General features: G+C 55.2%; 8 protein-coding genes across 8 annotated transcripts; 4 read left to right on the top strand and 4 right to left on the bottom strand.

Moving 5' to 3' along the window:
* Positions 1-470: 470 nt before the first annotated feature.
* F5Z01DRAFT_24659 (Lactonase, 7-bladed beta-propeller-domain-containing protein) lies at positions 471-2,074 on the top strand. Its single transcript, XM_046258454.1, has 3 exons — positions 471-971; positions 1,025-1,484; positions 1,541-2,074. The coding sequence occupies exons 1-3, from the start codon at positions 607-609 to the stop codon at positions 1,877-1,879; spliced, it is 1,164 nt and encodes a 387-aa protein (XP_046123012.1). The 5' UTR covers positions 471-606; the 3' UTR covers positions 1,880-2,074.
* Positions 2,075-2,420: 346 nt separating this feature from the next.
* F5Z01DRAFT_642277 (uncharacterized protein) lies at positions 2,421-3,875 on the bottom strand. Its single transcript, XM_046262625.1, has 3 exons — positions 3,501-3,875; positions 3,104-3,451; positions 2,421-3,054 (listed from the first exon to the last, which is right to left on the bottom strand). Exons 2-3 carry the CDS (start codon positions 3,386-3,388, stop codon positions 2,728-2,730), a joined length of 612 nt encoding a protein of 203 aa, XP_046123010.1. The 5' UTR covers positions 3,389-3,451; positions 3,501-3,875; the 3' UTR covers positions 2,421-2,727.
* F5Z01DRAFT_632167 (uncharacterized protein) lies at positions 3,478-3,798 on the bottom strand (the record flags this gene model as incomplete). The annotated part of the gene is made up of 1 exon (XM_046261844.1): positions 3,478-3,798. The coding sequence occupies one exon, from the start codon at positions 3,796-3,798 to the stop codon at positions 3,478-3,480; it is 321 nt and encodes a 106-aa protein (XP_046123011.1).
* A 2,606-nt stretch (positions 3,876-6,481) lies between the features above and the next one.
* Positions 6,482-8,734, top strand: F5Z01DRAFT_678918 (uncharacterized protein; the record flags this gene model as incomplete). The annotated part of the gene is made up of 3 exons (XM_046265481.1): positions 6,482-6,877; positions 6,934-8,399; positions 8,473-8,734. 3 exons carry the CDS (start codon positions 6,482-6,484, stop codon positions 8,732-8,734), a joined length of 2,124 nt encoding a protein of 707 aa, XP_046123009.1.
* Positions 8,735-12,171: 3,437 nt separating this feature from the next.
* On the top strand, positions 12,172-13,961 carry F5Z01DRAFT_24150 (uncharacterized protein). Its single transcript, XM_046258414.1, has one exon. It carries the CDS (start codon positions 12,339-12,341, stop codon positions 13,704-13,706), a length of 1,368 nt encoding a protein of 455 aa, XP_046123008.1. The 5' UTR covers positions 12,172-12,338; the 3' UTR covers positions 13,707-13,961.
* On the bottom strand, positions 13,935-17,308 carry F5Z01DRAFT_24214 (phospholipid methyltransferase-domain-containing protein). The gene is made up of 3 exons (XM_046258416.1): positions 16,980-17,308; positions 14,271-16,918; positions 13,935-14,216 (listed from the first exon to the last, which is right to left on the bottom strand). Exons 1-3 carry the CDS (start codon positions 17,191-17,193, stop codon positions 14,163-14,165), a joined length of 2,916 nt encoding a protein of 971 aa, XP_046123007.1. The 5' UTR covers positions 17,194-17,308; the 3' UTR covers positions 13,935-14,162.
* A 1,423-nt stretch (positions 17,309-18,731) lies between these two features.
* On the bottom strand, positions 18,732-19,763 carry F5Z01DRAFT_669815 (eukaryotic translation initiation factor 3 subunit G-domain-containing protein; the record flags this gene model as incomplete). Its single annotated transcript, XM_046264476.1, has 3 exons — positions 18,732-18,959; positions 19,013-19,664; positions 19,735-19,763. The coding sequence occupies 3 exons, from the start codon at positions 19,761-19,763 to the stop codon at positions 18,732-18,734; spliced, it is 909 nt and encodes a 302-aa protein (XP_046123006.1).
* Positions 19,764-20,568: 805 nt separating this feature from the next.
* F5Z01DRAFT_632162 (uncharacterized protein) lies at positions 20,569-21,069 on the top strand (the record flags this gene model as incomplete). The annotated part of the gene is made up of 1 exon (XM_046261843.1): positions 20,569-21,069. One exon carries the CDS (start codon positions 20,569-20,571, stop codon positions 21,067-21,069), a length of 501 nt encoding a protein of 166 aa, XP_046123005.1.
* Positions 21,070-22,004: the final 935 nt, after the last annotated feature.

The raw sequence follows: 22,004 nt of genomic DNA, 5'->3' as shown, positions 1-22,004 counted from the left end.
GCGTCAGAGTGTGCTCAAGTCCGATGCCGAGCGATGTACGGCTGCAGCCGGGGGCCAAGAATGCAGCTTGCCATCAGATCTGATACCCGAGATGGATGGTTGTGTATGTTGTGCAGACAGTTTCTCTCCCCTCACGCAAGCAAGGCCACAGATCAGGCAACTCGCAGAGGAACAAGCTTTCGGCAATTGCTATCCCCCGCCTCAACCGCATCTGCTTGAAACCCCGCGGGGACTAGGCATCCTTTGCCGGCTCCGGCAGTCCTTTATGCAGATCAATCATCACATCTCCTTGCTGCGTGGGTCACGTCCAGATATGGTTGTTTCGGACGTTTAACGTCCGTGGATCGTGAAACGCGCCGCGTGGGACAGTGCGGCAGATTGACATGAATTAATTACTCCAGTTTACCCGCCTGAACGACCTGGCAGAACGTGATGAGGCTGTCGTTTTGGAAAAGGACGTTGCACTCCGACAAGGTTGGATTCAGTGACGGATCTGCACTTGGCAGTACATCTTCATATACTGCGAGGGCTCGCTCATTTTCGCCTCGTCCCTGCCTCGCAGGTTGACCACTCTCTGTACTCCTGAAAGACCAGCCGTATTTCGCCATGAATGCTCTCGCTGTTCTCCTCCTGGCAGGCCAGGCGTCGGCCACTTACCTCTATGTCGCGTCCTACTCCGGCTTCGTATCGACGCTGAACCTCACCGAGACTGCGAGCGGCATCGACCTCGACATCATTGCCCAGGACAACAACTGCGGTGCTATTCCATCGTGGCTCACCCTCAAGGACGATGGAACATTGATCTGTGTCGACGAGGGCTGGCGAACCTGGCCAAGAGGCACGACAGCCATCTACTCGACCAACGACGATGGCTCACTCTCGCTGCTAAGTTCTGTCAATGACGTACTAGTTGGTTCTGTCAGCACTGTCGTGTACGGTGATGATGACTCCCACTTCGCCATTGCCCACTAGTAAGTCGCTTGTCGTACAAATTCACACGCGTTCCGCCTGTTGACGTCTCCAGCGCCGGGTCAGGTATCTCTGCTTGGGACATTGCCGACCCTTCGGTCCCATCCATGATCCAGCAGGAGATTTACGACCTTGAACAGCCCGGAGCCGACCCTGTACGCCAGGAGGCCGCACACCCTCACGAGGTCATCAAGGATCCTACCGAAACGTACATCTTGGCCCCCGACCTGGGCGCCGACATTGTCCGCATCTACTCGATCGCCAGCGACGCTACACTGGAGCCTGTTGAGCCTCTCGAGGTCCCTGCTGGCAGTGGCCCGCGCCATGCTGCCTTTGCCGTCATCGACGACGCCACGTATCTTTACATTGTCAACGAGCTCGCCAACACGATTCTGGCATACACCGTCACATACACCGAAAGCGGCATGTCCTTTGACGAGATCTATCACAGCAGCATCTATGGCGAAGACGGCCAGGTCCCTGATGGGGTCACCAGTGCTGAAATCCTCGTCACGGTAAGCTCTATCACTAGGGAAGTCGGAATGACACGGTAATCGCTGACACTTGACAGCCCGATCAGAAGAACGTCATCCTCTCCTCCCGCATGGACAAGTCCTTTGAAATCCCCGCCTTTGACGGAGACGGGTCAGTCACGTCCGATACCTTGGCCAACTTTGCCATCGACCAGTCGACCGGTGTGCCAGAACTTCTCCAGACGGTACCCGCCGGTGGCATGCAGCCTCGCCAGTTCTCCACCAACGCCGAGGGCTCTCTGGTCACCGTTGGACTGCAAGGTGACGGTCGAGTAGTCGTTATCGAGCGCGATGTCGAGACGGGTATGCTAGGCGACTTTGTGGCATGGCTTGATGTCGGGGGCGAAATCATGTGCGTGGTCTGGAATGAGCTTTGAGAAGAGATAGGGGGAATATGGAGTGCTGTCAGCGGGATGCCGCAGTCGAGGGTGGTTCCATAGACAGGTTAGCTACTCAGGGCTTCGGACGTATGGAAACAGAGCACAAGCCTCATTTCAGGTGGTCCATTATCCTCTGCTAGCATCCCAGGCTCGAACGATATGCATTGACCCTGCCTACTGTCGAGACAAAGACAGGAGCGGTCACATCATGCCAGGATTTGTTGGTAGCGCTGGGCCTTCTCAAGGGTGGGTATAACTGGTAGCGTCGACGACCTGATACCCGTGGCTTCATGCAATATTCGACTTTTGAAATTGGCGAAACCAGGTGAGATTACTGGCTTGCACCGAAACATGCAGACTACCCCATATTCAGGATAATTTGCGAGTCATGCACGGGATGGGGAATTCAGCCTAATGAAGATGGACCGATCGTGTGGCATGGGGGGCGGCCGGGAGAACTTCACATTCCCATTCCTGTACGGCTACCCATGGGTATCCCTAGCAGAGCAAGAGGGCTTCGCCTTGGCTGCATACGTCTGCCGCCCCTAGCGAATTATGTCGTTCTGTCGCATCTTCTGTTCAAGTGCTCCTGTTGCATCCTCGCCGAAGATGAAGTACTTTCCCCTACGGGATATCCCGTGCTCTTTACATGTATACTCGGAATCTTCTCAGTCATCCACGTACTCCTTGCGATCCTGGCTATCCCCCGCACTCAAACGATTCCCATATCTTGCCCAGAGGGGCGACGAGGGTGTGATATTTCTTAGCCCTTCTGTAGCAGCTGCCCGTAATGTCTCATCGATCTGCTCTCCACGATGCTGGGCTTGGTCTTGGAACACAAGTGTTCATTCGTCCTCGCACTCGGGCCAGTCTAGCATGCTTGGTCCTCGTCTACACCAGAAGCGATTTGGCGCCTCTTGAGAGATAAGTGGTGACTTAGGCTCTCGTTCGTAGCGATTTCTGAAGATATGGTGATCTGTGAAGGCGTCTAGTGTGTCCCACCGAGGCCTATTTTCTGCTGTAGCGAGAATTGGCAAGGGACATGGGGTGTTTGCGAGAACTCCCGTGTCATTCAGCAAGAACCTGATGAGTGCATCAAGCTGAACTGTCGTCGGAGGATATAACGTACAAGCTCCGTGTATCCGATGGCCTTGCATCCATATGGCTTTGCACTATCCATATTCAATGAATCAGTCACATGAGTTCCAGGGGTCAACCTACGTCCGTGTCCGACTGTCCTCGGTCAAAGAGCATGACCCCGCCAAAGATCTCACCCTCGAGCCAGTACGCGGCTGCATCGGCCAGACCGTGAGGGTATCTGTCCGGATCATGGAACTCCCGCTGTACAAATGCGGTGTACGGCAACATGAAACCACGGCTGTGTCGACCATTGTTGGTGGAGGGTAACTGGCCTTCGCGCCATTCACCATGTAGCCGATGCTTGTATCTCCCTTCATCAAGCGAGTAGATATGCACAGCGATCTGATGAACGGCGGTGACGACCATCTCCACGAGTCATAGATTAAAAGCATTCGAGCCAGGTGTAGTGTTTTGAAACTGCGTGAGTAGCTACGAGTATGAGCTGAAGGCATCCGCTACGAATGATAGAGATACTCGCCAGTGAAATCCAAAACCAAACGACTCTTGTTGAATGTAGATCTTAGCTCCTTGGACTTAGTCCGCGCGCTGTCTGACACTTCCGCATGGTGAAGCTGATACACTGGGTGAGACTTCAGGTACCAAAAGCTCTGGCGCAAAGAGGCTTCAGTTGGCAGTCCCTCCAGCAACTGAGAAAATGCAGATTCAGCACATGCAGTGGACAGCAAGTTGTCCAGCGCTTGGTCGAATGTGCGCACATGCGCAGCGTCCAGTATATCGGCATGAGAAACGACGTCTGTAAGGAGGGGCGCCGACATGATGTTGACGAGACGAATGTGTTTCAAACGGGTCTCCAGTGTTTTCTTCATTCAATCAACGATGAAAAATTGCAAAGTGATCAAATGATCTGAGAGTTACACGAGGGCCTAGCGTGTGGTCGCAACGCCAAGGCAGACGACATGACAGAGTGCTTACTAAGGAGTGATAAAGGCTCTCGGGCAGGATGAAACCTAACTCGTTTTCCCTAATGATAAACGACATATAGACAAGCCAGTCGACCGAGCACTTCCTCGCTGCTGCCGGGTCCGACGACCCTGTCGTGACGATGACTGGTCTTCCTCGAGGCGCAATTGGAGCCAGTACTAGTTGTCCTCCCCAGAAGCTCTGGAATACTTTTTATCGCAGACCTTCGCTGGAAGCCTTGTTATGGACTTATATCTAACACATATGTGAGTTTATTGTGCCACTATCCGGCCAGAATGTGGAGAGCCAGATCCGAAGCCGTGCTTGGGTTGAGGGAATGAGCACAAGGTGAGTTTTATAGTCCCCTGGCTCTAATATCGTCATGCATGCTCGAAGGTTGCCGACGACTTAATACGAATCTCGGCTGTTGTGTGTTTCTGTTAACCGTATCACTATTTGACTTTGGGGGCTACGTTGCGGAAGCCTTTGCACACCGCTACAGCCAGTGGCACCTACATGAAGCTAGCGATGGAGCCCCCGAACTGAAGGGTTGCTTTGCAGGGCTCCTCGCTGACTTGGGTTGCTGATCAGTCCAGGGTGCCCAAGGCTCTTGACCTGCTCTTGGGGACACTATGGTCCCTGCCACGGGGAAGAGCGTTCACATGCTGGTCGCCAGAAACATGGCGAACATGGTCCAAGTCCATGGCAGTATCCAAAGTGAAAACGTGGGGAGCGCACGACGTGGCTAGGCCACCTTGAAGGCGCAGTTTTTAATCAATAGTGCGTCGTCCTTGCATTTCAATGTGGCCTTGTTGATTGCTCCATGTACGGGACATGCATGCCTCTTGTTAGAAACATAGATGAGGAGACAGACACGCTACGCTGGCCACCCCCGGATTTTCAGCGCAAGGCCCGCGCCGGGGCCCCCCAAACAAAATAGGCTCGGCCAGGGGAGGCAACTGCAGTGCTTCTCCAATTCGGCCCGTGGCAGTAATTATGCAGTCAAATCATCATGTGTTGAAAACTGGAGTGCCCAGAAGCTGCGAAGACATTACTCAATCCTGCTCTTTGTGCGGAGTAACATTGGTGGAATCATCTTGGTCCAGTGCCGACGGTAGCAAATCCTGTCTCTGGAATGATGAACGATTAATGCTCGCATGAGCCCCCACTGACTGGCAGGCAGTCGTGTGAAATGATGACTTTTTGCGAGGCAGCCAAAGAAGGCCAGCGTCAAATCAGGGCCCAGGCAGGCTCTGCGATTGCCCCCTGTGGGGGAGATCAACGCTGAGGTCTGGGGACGACGGTCGATGGTGGGATGGTGCCTGCCAGCTTCGCGATGGGTAAGCTTTTGGTCATCTGCAACGAGGGTGCATTGCGTCGCGAGGTGTCGCGCGCGCGACTCGATGCGAGGGCCAAGAGAGTGCCGGGATGCGCAACTGCTGGAGGGCCGGTGTCGAGCCTGTTGGGTGGTGATGGATGTGGTCTGGTGGGAAAGGTCGGGGGGCCGGCCGACTTGAGATGGGAAAGGACTCGAAGGGGGGCGGGAGGTACAGTGTGCGCACCGTGCAGCGTCCAAGCGATCGGCCTCGTGCGGGGACGGGCGCGTGCTGCAGTGGCAGAAACAGTGGACGCACCGTCACGCACCCCCGCTGTCTCTGACCGTGCGGGGGTTGAAACCTCCTACTGTAGCTCCGGGGCCCCACAGGGACGTGCCTCCACTGCTGTCCACTCCAGGCTCCAGTCCAGTCCAGTCCGTCGGACGTCCAAGACTCCAGTCTAGCGCTCAACTGGACCCCGGTCTTCCCTCTTTGAGCCGCCTGGCGGTGCACCAATCGCTCTCTCGCAATCCTGGTCTACCTGTCAACTTTCTCCCCGTCGCCGGGTCTCGTCTAATTAACTGACTGACTGACTGACTGTGCTCTGCCCGCTTGACAAGTGCGGTGGTGTGGTGTGGTGTCTGGTGGTTTGGGTGTGGCTCGCTCCCGCGTCCGAGTCCTGACTGCGCTCGCTCGGCTCATTGTTGTATCAAGGGTCCATGTCCCCTCTGTCGTTTCCCGTCGTCCGTCCGTCCGCTCGAGACTTTTCTTCCATCAACGGCTGTCTTGTCTTGAGCCACGTAAAGTACGGCACCCTCAGCGAGTTGGACGGCCGCAAAGCCTCCCTCAAGACATCACCACAGCCCACATCATCGTCCAGTCGTTAATTAGCAGGACCAGACCAAACCAGACTGCGCTCGGCTCGACTCGACTTGAGTCGCCCTGCCTCCAGCTGTGTCGTGTCCCAATACTCTGCCGTCCCCCGCCATGTCGCCTGTCTGATGGTAATTACCTGCAGCCTCCCACGTTTTCGTCGCAGCAGTTCAGCGCATAGGTACTACTACTGTACACGCAGTCGGCTCTCCAGTCCTCCTGACGGTAGAAGCGCAAGGCTCGCCTGCCGAGACAGCTTCGCCTTACCACGCACAGCCTTCTACGTTCTCCGCCTTCCGCGACGGCTGTGGACCAGACCTGTCGAGTCACTGGACTGAACAGACGCACCATGTCCCCGTCCTCGACGGGCGACTCTCCGCCCTCCGGCATGGGCAACGCCTCCATGAGACACTTCCCCGCGCAGAGTCGCGAAACATTCACTATTGAAATGCCCAATGCGACCCTGACCGCGGTCCCCAACGGCTCCCACTCCATGAGGTCGCCAAACGACTTCAAGGTCCAGCGCACGCCCAGCATCAGCACACCAAGCATACAGGCGCCCTCGATCGGCCGAGAGGGAATCCTAGGATCGACCAACAAGGGGCGCAACGGCTCACAGTCGAATGAGAACCAGTCGAACGGCTTAGCAAAGCTGATGCAGGACGAATCTTCCAATCCGCTCAAGCGAAGGAACACGGCGACTGACGTTGGCGTCGACTATCCCCGGCGACGAGCCACGATAGCTGTATGTTCTCCCATGAGGGCGTCCTCTCCTAGTGATAGGCACTGACACGATGACAGTGCGAAGTATGTCGCTCTCGAAAATCGAGATGCGACGGCAACAAGCCCAAGTGCAAACTATGCACAGAGCTGGGCGCAGAGTGTGTCTACCGCGAGCCTGGCATCAAACTTGACGCTGGGGACAAGCTGATCCTGGAGCGCCTAAATCACATCGAAAACCTTCTCCAGATGAACATGTCCGGCGGCCAGATCAACGGTGTCAACCTCAACCACAACCAGGAATCACCACCCATGAGCAACGGAACAGGCGGCGAGAATGGGCTCATGTCTGGTTCGAACAACGGATTCGTCTCGGTCATACCAAACGGCGGCTTTGGCACGTGGACCACACAGCCAACGACGACAAACATCAACACTATGCCCAAGGTGCACACCAATGCCGCGATGCACCTCCTGCAATGGCCACTTATACGTGATCTGGTCTCGCGCCCCTACGACCCGCAGATACTGCTACAACTCGAGATGGACAGGGAGCCGCTTCACTCGCTCACAAAGACACCTTGCGTCGACCTGTCCAACACGCAGGCCTACATTGAGGCATACTTTGAGCGCGTCAACGTGTGGTATGCCTGCGTCAACCCATACACCTGGCGCAGCCAGTACATGACCGCCCTGTCCAACGGCTTCCGCGAGGGCCCGGAGAGCTGCATCGTGCTCCTCGTCTTGGCGCTCGGGCAGGCCAGTCTGCGCGGCAGCATTTCCAGAATCATGTCAAACGACGACCCGCCTGGTCTGCAGTACTTCACGGCCGCCTGGTCGCTGCTGCCAGGCATGATGACTACCAATACCGTCTTGGCCACGCAGTGTCATTTGCTGGCGGCCGCCTACCTGTTCTATCTGGTGCGGCCGATGGAGGCCTGGAACCTTCTGTGCAGCACCAGCACCAAATTGCAGCTGCTCCTCATGACCCCGAACCGGGTGCCACCCAAGGAAAAGGAACTTGTGGAGCGGATCTACTGGAACGCACTCCTATTTGAGAGCGATCTACTTGCCGAGCTGGATCTACCCCATTCCGGGGTCGTGCAACTCGAAGACAACGTCGGCCTGCCCGGCGGCTTCGAGGTCGAGGAGGGCGAGGGCGTGGGCCGCGACGAGCTGTGGTACTTTCTGGCCGAGATTGCCCTCCGACGACTGCTGAACCGGGTCAGCCAGCTCATCTACTCCAAAGACTCCATGGCCTCGACACAGAGCCTGGAGCCCGTCGTGGCTGAGCTCGACTACCAGCTTACGCAATGGTACGAAAGTCTACCGCTACCATTGCAGTTCCCCTTCACCCGAACCATCCTACAGGACCCCGTGCAGACGGTGCTGAGACTACGGTTCTTCGCCTGCCGGACCATCATCTACCGGCCCTACATCCTCGCCGTGCTGGACAATGAGCAGGCGCTGCTGGACCCAGCGGTGCGAGAAAATTGCCACAAGTGCCTCGAGGCCTCCATCCGGCAACTCGAGCACATCGGAGAGCAGTAAGTAGACCGCCGATCCAGAATGTTTTTTTCTGGCTGCTTTATTTATGGATCACGGCGCTAACTCGGATAGTCATGCTGGTCATATGCCGTACATCTGGCAAGGCGCACTGTCCATGGTCTCGCAGACCCTTTTGGTGATGGGGGCGTCCATGTCACCCTCCCTGCTCAGCATCCTCCTCACCCTCGTGCCGCATCGAGAAGCCCTAGACCAGATCATCAACGATGTCGTCATGGAGGTTGAGCGCTACGCGTTCCTGGCGCCAAGCCTGGGTCTCGCGGCCGAGATTATCAAGGAGGCTGAGATTAGGAGACGAACTTTTCTCGCTGGTTGAGAGCCCTCCGTGCCGCCACTAGCGCTGCGGCGGCGGCGGCGGGACCAAGGGTTCCTGGAGGTTGTAGTAGTTGAGGAGACGGGGGGCTCGGGAGGACCGAATCGTATTGGGTGTGTGTGGCCTATCATGGACCAGAATCCTCCTGCTACCGTCAACAATCTGTTAAAGCCAAGCCAGGCCAATCCTCTGGGCCCAGCAAAGACACCATCTTGAACCATCTGTGACACCCCGGTGGTGGCATCGTGTTCCTTGCGTAATGGTGTACTACACTACACTAGCTATCAATCTGGGCACTGAACAGCGGAGATACCCCGAGATGACGATGGCACGATTCGTCGCTCCCTACGTATACGTAGCATAGTCGGGCGCGAATCCTGTTGAGGGCTGTCTCGACGTGTTGTTGAGTCGCCCGCGAGGCACAGGGTTTCGACGGGGGGGATGCCGCACCTGGCGGCCTTGCGGCCCGACTTACCGACCGCCCTTTCAGGATCCCTTCCGTCACCGATGATGATATAATGGACGACGTATTTCGGGGACTTGAGAGATTTTTTGGCTATTTTCTTTTCTATTATTTTCTTTTCTCCCCAGCTCGACATGCTTGAGAATGTCAGCATCTTTCCGTTTTGTATAAGACACACTGCATTTCATATCTTCTGTGTAATCGTCGCCTCTGCGCAAGAAGCTTGCCTAGGCTGGACCTGGATGGAAGTACCAAACCCGGCTAGGCTCACGTGGCAGGCACTTTGTATATCTTATTAGTAGGCAGGATGTTTCTCATCGTCGACGGGGCGTATGGTTTAAGATGGCCGGAGCAGGCCGGAGTTCACGGCGAGGTAGGATCAGGAAATGACATGGGTTTCCAGCTTCGTCGTCCAGTACGTTAAAGAAACTCTCGCCAGACATCCATTGTACCAGCAAGCTCTACGAGCAGTGAGATGAGATCCTTGTGTTGCCATTGATGAATGAAGCCTCTAGTGAGTATCAATGTCGTGAAGTTGGCAGTACAGCTGAGATAGCCAGTCTTCCAGCTCAGGTCGTAAGTCTAGTCCAGCTCCAGCAGGTCTGATAACTGCCGCGTACACATGCTCTTGGTCCATACGCCAGTTTCGTCTGCTGTGAATCGCCCTGGATACACCGCATGATGCGTTACCCCAAGGTCCATCCACGTGGAGCGCCCGAAAGTCTAATCAACACGGAGCCGGCCCGGCCCTTTGACAGACTCAAGAGACCCATAAAAAGTCCGGCGGTCTCCGATCCCGGCCCTGAAGCGTACCCCGACGAACAAGCGCGCCACAGTCAAGCTCCAAGGCGTATACAGCTCGTGCTCGTACCTGTACGTACGTAGCTCCCTTACTACTCCACCTCAAAGTGGAAACAGCGTTTAGCGAGGACGCGTGTGCTGGCTGGTCTCGAGGCATTTGTGCTGCGTCGCGTCCCATTAGCTGTTCTTGGATGGAATCGCAGGTCAGCTGGTCAGGTCGTATGCAACACGACCAAACGCCAAATGTCTCAAGCCAACGGCAGGCCCCCCAGCCTGCCCACGCATATCGCTAGGCTGATCCTCGCTTGGCGGTCGATGGGAGGCGGGGGACCAACTGTGATGAGGATCATGAGGTTCGCTTGGAATGGTTTCATGCTACGGACTGTGATTGACAATGATGGGTGCACGTGATGAGACCAGTGCTCTAGTCTAGGAAAGAGCGAGGCTGGGACTCCTGCCCAACTTCCTCGTTCGTCAATGGACGTCGCCCCGACCTCGTTTTGTCTCGTTTCTGATCCATACTTCCCCCTCATTCTTCACTTTGCCGTGGCTCAGCTCCATCGCCAGGTACGGCAGACGAATCTCACTGCGAGCGCCAGCTGCGGAAGCCCCAGTGGATCACCCGGTGGGTAGCGGCATCAGCCCGCCAATCCATGTCCCTGCACTGCACCACCTCCGCTTCTTCCTCAATGATCAATCGATAACCCCCCCTGCCGACGTGCTCGACCCTTCTTCCGATCGACTGCTGCTGGCTGGTCCAACATCGCCTTCCCATCGTCACCCGCCATTGCCAGTTCGTCACCTGATTCATCACTCGCACGCCGACTCACTCTGCGACAGCCAAGCAAACGCGAGGCGTTTCCCACGTCTCTCTCCCTCTCAGCCTCACATTCACAGCTGGCTCAGGGCAATCAGACCGTTACGTGTGGTGTGTGGCCCACGATCATGCATCTCCATCTCCCCGCATCGCCAATGGTGATTTGAGCTCCGAATCAGCAGCGCCGGCCACCCTTCATCACACGCTCCTCGTCTCTTCCCTCTACCGACATACTCTCTGCTCTGCCAGCGTGGTCACGTCTGACTGGCCCGACACTCGCCCTAATCCCTCGTCCGATCCAATCCAATCCCACCTGCACACCTTCTTTTGCCCTACAAACCCTACCGACATTGGGTCGGTTCCTGTGTCGACGCCCAACCGAAAGCCCGCCCTCTCCCTTGGGAGGGATCTGGACCACACCATGCCGAGAGACTCCGATCGACGCCCTAGGCGTCCCTCTGATTTGTCGTCGAGAGACACGCGGAGTGCCATACAAAGGGAGGACACCAGAACCTCAATGGGTTCCTCAAGAGGCGGGGACAGGCGTCGTTCTGGGGACATTGTACCTCCAAGAGTCGCCATGCCACCGCAGGCTGCTTCGACATATGTTGCGCATTCGTCAGGACGAGATGGCAGGGAGTACCGGAGACCGACTGCATACACCGCCGCCGGGCATGATGTTCCTAGATACGGCCACGCATACCAGCCCGCAGCGACCCGGACCCGGAGAAAGAGCAGCCCGAGTGTGGACAAGGAGTATCGCCAGAATAGAGTCTCGACAGGTCTCACCTCTTCGTCGGAAGAAGTGGACTCTGAGGATGACGATGATGACTCGGATGAATCCGACGGCGACGTGATTGTCACCATCAGCAACACCAGACGACGTCGGAGGGATACAATCGTTCCACAGCCGGAATCGGACGACGACGACGACGACTCCTCGTCGCCCACTCGCGGTCGTGGACACAGGGAACGTTATGGCGAATCGTCGGAAGACGATGACCCTCGTGGAGCAGAGCTGAGAACGCCCTCCACGTCCAGCCGTGACGAGGACATTTCGCCCTCTACCAAGAGAACGAGGCGAAGGCTTATTGAAGCCGCGCCAGCGCAGTCACAGTCTCACCGCCCGAGGGTAGCTAGCGATGTTGTAGAGCAACAAAATCCGCGGTCCACGAGACGGTTGGTCTTCTGAGCTTGTTTGTGGCTATCACGCTAACTTGCCTTCAAGATCTTCCAGGCGCACTGAGCCCGTTGTTCTGCAACAGCGCGTCAGTCCTCGCAAGGTACGCAGGGAGCCATCGCACAGCGATTCCAGCAGGTTGTCGAGCATTGTCTCTGGCGGGGCCGGCACGCACTATCACGCCGATCAGCCCAGAGTCAAAGTCCGACCTGCCATGCCTGCCAGAGTGTAAGTTGCACCCGTCCCACCCTGCCAACCTGGCTGACACCTCGCCAGGACCAATTGCCTATCTTGCAACACTGACCAACCTGTCGAACAAGTTTCAAGGTTACAGTGCGGTCACAAAATGTGCGAAAGCTGCTTGAAGCATAAATTCGAATTGGCTTGCAAAAACCCACAATACATGCCTCCGACGTGCTGTACTGACGAGGCTATTCCATATGACTACGTTGAACCACTGTTTGACACATTGTTCAAGAAGGCCTTTTACCGCACATCACGGGATGCGGCGACGCCAAGTCGGCTATACTGTCCTTCAAGATCATGTGGCGAGCACTTCGTCCCGAAGCTCGTCAAGAGCGACGGCGTCCGGAACAGCACCCGTTGCGACGTATGCAATCAGAAGATTTGTCTCTCTTGCAACAGCAAGTGGCACACTGCGCCTGACTGCCAAGCCGAAGCCGCTGGGCCCAATCACGCGAGGCACCCTCGGGATGCGGGACGGCAGAGATGCCCACCCAGCATCACCACCACCGGCAACAAGCAATACTACGCTGACAGGAACGTTGCTGATGAGGAATCAGAAAGCGACGATGACCCTCCTGTAAGACAATTTGCGGGGCGCCGGGATGCCAGGCCTCGCGTATATCACGCAGAACCCACGCGCCAACGCAAAGTGCAAGACAACTATGACGAAGACCTGGCACGGCAGATGGAGTTAGACATGGCATTAGAAGATACAGACGATGATAATGAAGAATACGACATTACGGTGGGCCGAGTGGACCGAGATGGTCTAGGTATTTCGTCAGGCCGTCGACGCAACACGCATTACAGTCACAGCAGCGGGCGAAACAGAACCCAGCCGCGCGAATCGCCTCCAGTCCATGAGCCCGGCTACAAGACACCTCCGCGATCCGTCTATGACAGAGGCAACTATGTCTCGGAAACCGGACGCGCCAGAGGATTGAGGAGCGACTCGTTCAGGGAGGGTTCGATGGAGCGACGCCTCGCGCAAAGACTATCTGAGCCGCGGCCCAACGCAGGCCCGCCCATGGGGTTCCCTCCAGGTCCGCCCCATGGTGGTCCTGCGGGCATGATGCCGCAGGGTGTACCGCCTCCTCCAATGGGACCTACGCCCTATCATCAGCCTCACCAGATGCGCATGCCCCTGGGTAGTGTGCCCCTGACGAGCAGCCCTCCTATGATGTCTTCTCCTCCACACCCGTTTGGCAGCTTCCCACCGCACCCGTCACAAGCGATACACTACCAGCCACCGCCGGCGAGAAGCATGATGTCCGACTACGATCACGGCGGTAGTCCCAGAAGCAGCACCGGGCCGCGGTCGTCGTCCATGGCGGGCTTGAGCTCGCACGGCGGTGAGGGCAAAAGCAGGGTGCACGAATGGCGCAGGCATGTGGACGTCGGTGTGGCGGCTCACGAGGAGTACACTGTCCCAGCGACGATTCCGGAGGAGCGGATGATTTCCGGGTGAGGTGATGGTTTCTCGGTGTGGTCATCTACTCGCTGCTATCTTGCTCTTGTGTTATCTGCTTCTTGCTCCTTGTGCATTATGATGAATACGACGTTAATGATCTGTGCAATGTGCGGCCATGTGACGTGATGTGCCGAGGTGGAATGGTTGAGTCTGTTGCCTTCGCTATGCCAGTGCTGAAGAGCCATTGTCCAGAACTTGTGTACAGGAGTTAGGCGCTACATCGTAGGAGGACGAGGCTGATCGCGGGCCTCGATCCGAGCATTCGGCGATGTGCATGGAACGCAAGCAGTCTTAATCTCAATCTACTGTTCTATTAAGCTCGACACACAATCAGGAATAACTCTCAAACTGCGTGTCCAAAATGGAGCAATTTGCTCTTTTAACCTTTTAGGGGCAGCCTTTATGGGTGGGTGGCTGTGGCTCCCTACCAGCTTCAACATTTGACACCGCGCCTCAGTGGTTGATCGGCGTCGTCGTCCCCCTGGAAACCGACATGCTGTATGGTGCCTAGGAATCAATTAGTAGGCGTTTCCAAGGAGCTTCACTGGGGACGTCACGTACCAAGACTTGCTTCGCATTGCATATTCTCCATGACAACTTCCTCACGTTGCCGTCAGCTAGGACGACAGCTGGGGCAAAGTCGATGCCAAACATCTCCCGAATGGCATACACCACGCGACGCGAGTACTTGCCATCCCTTTCAACGTGGTTGCCGAAGGCCTCGTCAATGCTGCTGGGCGCAATATCCGGGTCACGGTCGAGACAGTTCTGCACCACTGGAAGTAGGGCCTGCTGCACGGCTCGCTCGTACGTCTCATCCGCGCCCGTGTCCGCGGCATCGTCGTCGAATTTGCTGACGCGAATCTCAAAAGGCTCAGAGATGTTCATGACCGTATGCTTGCCGTCATGGTGGTAGCGGAATTCATACACACCCTGGGTCCACCAGAGCTTGTCACCCTCGAAAACGACCTCGCCCTCCACCAGGTCTGTACTCGAACCTTTCTGGGCAGGGATAGGGTGTTCCTCGACAAGAATGCTCTTTTCGGCCGTCATAGAGTCGTAGACGCCTTGACTGGTAGGTGACCAGCGCCCAAGGGATGACACCTCTGTCATTTCCCTGGAGCGATTGTCGGTGACCATGTACAGCCCAATCCAGTCGCCCTTGGCATGGTTCGCGGGTGCCCGCCAGGTCACTTTCAAGGACGTGCCATATTCATAAGCTTGGGTCTTGACCTCCTTGGGGAACCGGCCTGTCACGCTCTCTTTCCCGGTAGCCCGTTCCTTCAGGGCAGCTTCCATAACAGTTGTGCCGGAGACTGACATGCCATAATCCTTGGGGTCGAGTCCAGCCAGATCTTCCGAAAGACGGGTGATGGTCAAGCGAGCGGGCGCAACGTTGAACAGTGCGCTTGTGTCTCGTACGATAGTCTTCATGCCAGAAGTAAACTTTGGTCGAGCTGCCTCGAAGAACTCCTCGACGAAATGAGTCGTGTCATCCAATACTTTGTCCACGCTGTCGGACCAGGTCTTGACGTTAGCAGGCATGGACTTCTTAATGAACTTGGTGAGGCCAGCTTCTTGGCGCAAGGATCGGCCGTAGATCTTCTGCATATGGGGCCGCTCAATGTACGCAATGAAGTACAATGTGAGAAGCTGCGTTGTCAGAGCCATGAGAAAGATGGACCGACTCCAGGTAATGAGAGCGGCGCCCCAAACACCCGCGATGCCAAAGACTCTGTCAGGGTTGTTGACGAAACGGTAGATGGATGTGTATGTGAGCTTGGCCTGGCTGTCGAAAAAAAAGTCGCCGCAGAACCAACCAAACTCGCCTAGAGACTCGTATACACTGAAAGCGGTCCACAGCTGCAATGCAACCAGGCTGAATCCGATGGTGTGCTTCAAGAGAACGCCGCCGTACGTCCAGTCTGCGGGGAAGTTGTACATCTTCCAGCAAGCTGCCATGAAGGACGCATTTGCCATGATCATACTGATGTGATGCATCCCTTTCCATTGACGCCAGGCCTCGGCACTAGACTCTCCGAATTTGAGGAAGTGCCGAGTCCACATCTTGTTCTTGGACTGCTGGTCCAGGATGAGGCCGAGGCCCAAGTGGTACCATACTCGCCAGGAAAGCGCATGGAGCACGAACAATGTCTGCCAGAAGGTCGTCGAAGGCGTAGCAAGGGTCAAAGCAGCTACATATCCCGGCAGCAAGATGACAGCGAGGTCAGTCACGCGGAATAGGTCAATGTTGCTCAAGCCGACCATGTTGTGGACAGGCGCTAAGCTTTCCTTGTCGGGAGATTTTCCGAGTGACTGCTGGTCTGATGGCAGATCTATCACGATCGATGGTTCACTCTGTGTCCTCGGTTCCTCCCTCTTGCGTGGGGCAGGAGGGTTGTACGTCTTTTCAATGTGTGGGTTCTCGACGAGCACAAGGAACGCAAACTGGGACATGTGAGCGACGATGGAGACGAAAAGCACTTCGTAGCTAGCCGCCATCATAGAGATGCCATAGTAACCAGCGTAGCCAATGCTGTACATGGGATGCGGAGCCATTTCAAAGACGCCGTCGAATGTCAGATCTTGGTCGATGAGGTAGAAGAAGTCACCCCAGTACCAGGCAAAGTCTTTCACAACACGGTGCGCATCGAGCTTGACCCACAGATTGAAGAGGACGAGAGCAATGCCCATGGACCAACGACCCAGTCCCATCAAGATGTTCTCGCCCTCGGGACGGTGGCCGCAGATTATTGCAAACAGGCAATAGGAGACAAAGTCGCACATGAGTATCAAGTCGACAACGCGTCGGAAAACGAGCCAGGTGTTGTACTCAATCGGCGCCTCCTCAAACTTGTAGTCCTCGGGGATTTTGGCTTCCAGCTCCCTCTTGAGCAGCTTGTATAGCCATGGCCGTGGGTTGTTGCCAGTTTCCGGGTTTTCGAACAGCCTCCAGTGGCGAGCCCAGGTAATCATCTGTCTACTTCGAGACTGATTCTCGAGCAAGATGCCAATGCCACCATTGTAGGCTGCACGCCAACATGCAAAAAGCACAACAAAGACAGGGCGCTTCCAGGCCTGGGGCAGTAGCCACGCGGCGAGAACATGCAGTGCGAGAACGGCTAGAACGATGATATCTGACAAATTCTTTGGCTGTCGCGGATCAAGTAGTTGTGAAACCATATCATGAGTAGTTGGCACAACGAATACTGCATTGTATGTGAGCCATGGGAGCACATTGTGTCATACATGTTCTCTCAAGCAACTTACTGGTACCGTCTGGGGTTCGTCCATAAGTCTTCTTGGACTTTTCTTCAGTCACCTTGATGGCCGGAGAGTCTTTGGTAGGATCAGTCGCATGTTGCTCATCAGCCGCCGCACGATCCTCCACATTCCCCTCCACACCAACCCCAGGTTCTGCGGAGGTAGACGGGTGAGGAGCTCTTTTCCGAAGCTCGGAAACTTCGGGAGCTTCTTTACTCATGGTGTATGTTTGAGCTCAATGGTCGTTTGTGGGACACTCTGTCGGCTGACTTTGTAAAATCGTGAAAGGCCGGGGAAAATGGTTGAGGTTGCGAGATTTTGGAAAGAAGTGGCAGTGTGGGCCAGGCTCACACGGGACTCGACGGGTACATCCAGCTTGTACTGACGGTCCCAAGGAGATTTAATTAGCGATGGGGTCGTAGCTGCAGGCTGTCGAGGCAAGCTGTCCTCGATGACTTCAGAATGCTCAGTGTGTCGTTCGATCTTCGGGATAGGCCAAGTGTGGGCTGCTGGGCGATTCTTTGGTATTATTTTTGGGCTCGTTTTAAAGAGGCTCAGGTCTTCTCTTTTATGTATGCTTTTCTTTTTCTTCCGTCTAAATCACGCTGTTTATTCGCGGTTCTGTTCAAATGCGCTTCGTGAGGGGACTGGACTTGCTTGTCGGACAGTGTTGCAAGTGGGGGATCCGCAGCGGTTCAATAAGCGGGTAACAGCGCAGCAACAGTGCCAGGGTCGCGAGCAGACCGGTGTTGAGACCACGTCTGACCTGGGCGCGTTGAGCGTGGGATGTGTGCGTTCGGTTACAGTTGCAGCTGCAGGACAACGTCGTGCTAGTGTCCTCGGTTGTTGTTTTGGTGGGAGAGATTGGATGTGAAAGCTGGAATTTGACGTGGTGGTCCCCTCAACGAAAGATGCCAAGCCAGCAACAAACGTCACATGGTGGGGAGGGAAGGTGACCGAATCGCGCCTGGCGCCGTTCCTCTCAACAGCTAAGGCACCTTAAGGTAAGGTACGTACCGGATTTTCACGTGCAAATGCTCCTGTGCTCTAGCGAGCATTCGACACAGAGAGGACATTCATCAACATGTTTGTAGCCGCTTTTCGGTGACTATCTTAAAGCGCCACCCATTTATGTATACGTTCCTTAGTTAATGAAAGTCCCGACTCGAATCGGCGCTTCTGATGGCTGCCACACTTTGCAGGGCTCGGTACGTGGTCGTGCAGCTTCTGAGGGGTTGCCGAACCGGATTTCGTTCATGTCGGTCATTGTGAGTGCTGTGGATTCATCGATGGAAAGTAAATCAGGCTACGTACGGTAATTTCAGTGCCATCTTCACCTTGCCAAGTCTGAGAACATCTCGGATGTCCAACCTATGTCCGATCTAATAATACGTGGCTTGAATGGAACCAACCCCGCCTCACGAACAAGTGATCGAGGAGGTGCCTAATCCAGTGACATCTAGCGCCGAGCATCTCAAGGACCATGGGCGCAAGACGGCTTGATGGCAATGTTAATGTTTTAGACTTTGTGGCTCACTTCTTGCCATTCATAATTATGACCCACACAAATCACATCAACAATCGACCTCAAGTCAAGACTCGGCGTCAAGATCAGCTGCGACAGCAACCTCAATGCTCAATGTTCAATACACAAACGCCATGATATTGATCAGTGATGCATGACCTGATCCACGTCCCTAGCCCAAGTGCCCTACAATGGTCATCCGAGTCCAAAATAAACCAACCCCAATATTGCTTTTACTGAGCAGCTTTCTTGGCGAATTCGACACGAAGAATGAGATGCTTGAAACCAAAGCCGTCCATCTTGGCACAGGCCTTTTCGGCATCGGAGCGGTCCACGAAGCTGATGAATGCGAAACCCTTGGCCAACCCAGTCTCGCGATCCTTGGCGAGGAACACCCTTGTGACGCGACCAAAGCGCTCGAACATATCGCGCAGCTCGCCCTCCTCTGCCATTTCGGAAACCTAGACACCCAGTTAGCCAGTGCTTCCACGAGATACCATGGAAGAAAACTCACGTTGGTGACACGCAGGGTCGCCAGGTCGTCCCTATCACCAAATTTGCCGCCCATCGATTCACCACGTCCCGCAGCAGCAGCACCGCCAGCTCCACGGAGCGCCGGGGGCACATAGGAGCCCTTCTTTGCGCCAGCGGCGCCAGGCCCAGGGCCGGCGGACAGCGCGGGATCCTCGCCGATCGGTGCCGCAGCTGGGTCCGCCGTGCCTCCGACGGGCGCCATGGTGTCCTTGTACGGACAGCGTGCCGTGAAATGCTCTCCGTTACAGATACGGCACTTGACCTTCTTGTCCTTCAGCTTGTCCTTGAGCTGCTCCTGCTCGCCCATCTCCTCCTTGGCGTCCTTGCGCCAGTTGATGCTGGGCCTGAAGATCATGTTTTCGGCGATGGAGGTCGTATCCGGGGCAGGGCCAGCACCGTCCTTCTCTGACTGGCCGAATTTGCTCCATGACTTGCGGTCGGCGACGCGGGGGTTGACGGTCTCTCGTTGGGTGATGTAGCGCACGCGCCGGGTGGTTTTCACTTTCTGGCCATCTTCGTTGATGCGGTAGGAGATGATAGTCTTGGTTCCGTCCTTGTTGGAAATGGTCTGAACGGGCGGCAGCTCAGTGCTGGGCTCCTCGATGCCATCGTCGTCGTCGGCCCAGTCTTGCCTATTGGTGGGGTTAGTCAGGAGGACCGAGGGGGAATACAAGGGCGCAAAGCCCGCAGCGCGAGACGTACTGGGGCTTGTTGCTCACGGCGGCGGCCATGATGATATTCTGAATGTCGTTTATTTTCGTTTGGCGATATCTTCCAGAAGGTTTGAGCTATTGCGAAGGGTGTGCGGGCGTCTGTACGAGCGGTCGTGGGGTTTCTCGATGATGGCTGAATTTCACTTTTTCGTGGTGTGTTTGGATAGTGGCGGGGCTACTACAAGCCACATTGGCTAGGATGTGGCGCATGGAACGACCACGTGACTTTCCGATATCTAACTTCGCGCAGCTTTAACCTCTCACTCCTAACGCGGGCTTACAAGTATTAGCGGCAGTCCCTCACATGATACATCCCTACTCGTGTTACGCCACGGTCGATGCAAAATAGACCTGGGGACACATAGGTCCATCATACTAAGCAAGGAGCTCTTTCTGCCCGTGACGCCTTAGCTATGGAATACGACCACGCTTGCCTCACGGTACTAGCAATGAGGCACGAGGTCTCTCTAACGCGGACTCTATTCTATATTCACCGGCGTGGTGAGACGTCCAGGACCTGGTGACCGCAATGGTTGCGCCAACGACGGCGCGGCCCTCTCTTAGGGCGATTCGGGAGCTCGGGGAAAAGATGTACGCTACGAGACCAGGCACGCTCTTCAGAGTATAAAGGTCCCCATGGAAGCCATTTCAATTGCATACTTGGGTTGACTTCTCAATAAACTCACCGTACGCTGTTCAGACCTACCTCGGAAATTGCGCAGACTCACTCAGTCCGAAGAAGCGTGTCATCTTGATCAGCTTCCACAGTGCACCCTCAAGTTGGCTCCCGATTCCACGTGCCTTGTGCGACTTATTAGACACGATGTCCGACAAGCCAGTCAAACGCGACGAAGCACCGCCGCCCTACAGCGAGCAGGATCAACCTCCGCCCTACAGTGAGTACGGCCAGACGCAGAATTCCATCATTACGGACGCAGGTGGTCTCCCAGATCAGAAACACGAATCACCAGCATGGCAGCCATCAAATGTTCAAAAGCCCGGAGACTACCAAAATGGTCGAGGCGGCACGCCATCAGTGTACAGCCCAGGACTTGGTGGCGGCTCTAACCCGGGACCCTACTCGGCTCGCTATGGTTCATCTGGCTATCGCTCATCCAGCTATAGTGCGCCTCGCTATAGCTCAACTTCTTACGGCTTATCCCCCTTCTACAATCCAGCTCTCATGAACCTCTGGGCTTATACGCAGCCGTCAAGCTACAGAAGAGGCTCTTCTAATTCGAGCCAGAGACTGCAGGATTCTGGATATTTGAGAGTATATCTTGCAGTCCTAGCATGTTCCTTTTTGATAGGCATGCTTTCCTGAGCGACTGCACAATTCTAAAGTCGACGGAGGTGTCACGAGTGGTTGCGCTGCGCACTTCTTAGCTCGGACAATACGAGGCTTGAGGCAACAACCGGCAAGCAAAGTACATCTATGTCGGTCCATGCTGGGCCATGGGTGAAATGCATGTCTTTCGATACCAAGTACCAGTTGGGCACATCGGATACCATGCGATACGGTCTCATGGTGTCGTCGAAGTCACCTACCCTGTGGTACAACACGACGAGAACAACCGCGGTCTGAGTTTGGCTTTAACATGGTCAGAGTGGCTTAATCACATCTGAGAATATTAGTTGAGAATTAAAATGAAAGTCTGTGCGGCGGAGGATGATGCCATTGTTTCATCCTATTCCACTTTCAATACAAAAAAGATGCCCAGTGTATTGAACAAAGATGTTAACGTCCAGGCGACAGAGTTATCCAAAAGTCCTATTCAAAATATTACCTACTCCATACACTGCACAAGATGTCGCAATGTAAAGCAAAGACACCGTAGGTTTGATTACTACATCTCTAATATCTCTTGGTACCAGAGCTGGCGCGGTATTAACTTCGAAAGGCGCTGAAGGCATTCTACAGCACCTTACCTGATCCAGCTGACATCATTTGGTGAGATATAGTACGTGCCTTACAGGTACCTTGCCTCGCATTGGTCTCGTAAATGTGATAGTACGAGCACATGCAGGTACTTTGTTCACATGACGAATTTCAAGTCTTCAAATGAGCTGAACTTTGATGAAAAGAGAATCAGAGCAGGACAAACGAACGGAACGACCCACACACTGTGACAGGGGGTGACGATCTATAGATTAGAGAATGGTTCGAGCATCACACATGGCAAGCCAACCCTGGCTACGCTCACTCATGACAATGCCATCCACTACAACTTAGTTTATGGTAACAAAGCCAAATGAGCG

This window comes from Emericellopsis atlantica (assembly GCF_019669845.1).
Source record: "Emericellopsis atlantica unplaced genomic scaffold F5Z01scaffold_1, whole genome shotgun sequence".
NCBI lineage: Eukaryota > Fungi > Ascomycota > Sordariomycetes > Hypocreales > Bionectriaceae > Emericellopsis > Emericellopsis atlantica.
The sequence above is the reverse complement of the archived record's forward strand: the minus strand, read 5'-3'. Positions and strand labels throughout refer to the sequence as shown.

Excerpts from the sequence above, each read along its gene's own strand:
- F5Z01DRAFT_24150 (XM_046258414.1), top strand. The coding sequence starts at position 12,339 with ATGTGCGAAAGCTGCTTGAAGCATAAATTCGAATTGGCTTGCAAAAAC.
- F5Z01DRAFT_24659 (XM_046258454.1), top strand. The coding sequence starts at position 607 with ATGAATGCTCTCGCTGTTCTCCTCCTGGCAGGCCAGGCGTCGGCCACT. Across the intron at positions 972-1,024 it reads CACTTCGCCATTGCCCACTA|CGCCGGGTCAGGTATCTCTG; the intron begins GTAAGTCGCTTG and ends TGACGTCTCCAG. Across the intron at positions 1,485-1,540 it reads GTGCTGAAATCCTCGTCACG|CCCGATCAGAAGAACGTCAT; the intron begins GTAAGCTCTATC and ends GACACTTGACAG.
- F5Z01DRAFT_24214 (XM_046258416.1), bottom strand. The coding sequence starts at position 17,193 with ATGAGTAAAGAAGCTCCCGAAGTTTCCGAGCTTCGGAAAAGAGCTCCT. Across the intron at positions 16,919-16,979 it reads ACGAACCCCAGACGGTACCA|TATTCGTTGTGCCAACTACT; the intron begins GTAAGTTGCTTG and ends CATACAATGCAG. Across the intron at positions 14,217-14,270 it reads GCAATGCGAAGCAAGTCTTG|GCACCATACAGCATGTCGGT; the intron begins GTACGTGACGTC and ends ATTGATTCCTAG.
- F5Z01DRAFT_642277 (XM_046262625.1), bottom strand. The coding sequence starts at position 3,388 with ATGGTCGTCACCGCCGTTCATCAGATCGCTGTGCATATCTACTCGCTT. Across the intron at positions 3,055-3,103 it reads GAGGACAGTCGGACACGGAC|TGCAAAGCCATATGGATGCA; the intron begins GTAGGTTGACCC and ends GAATATGGATAG.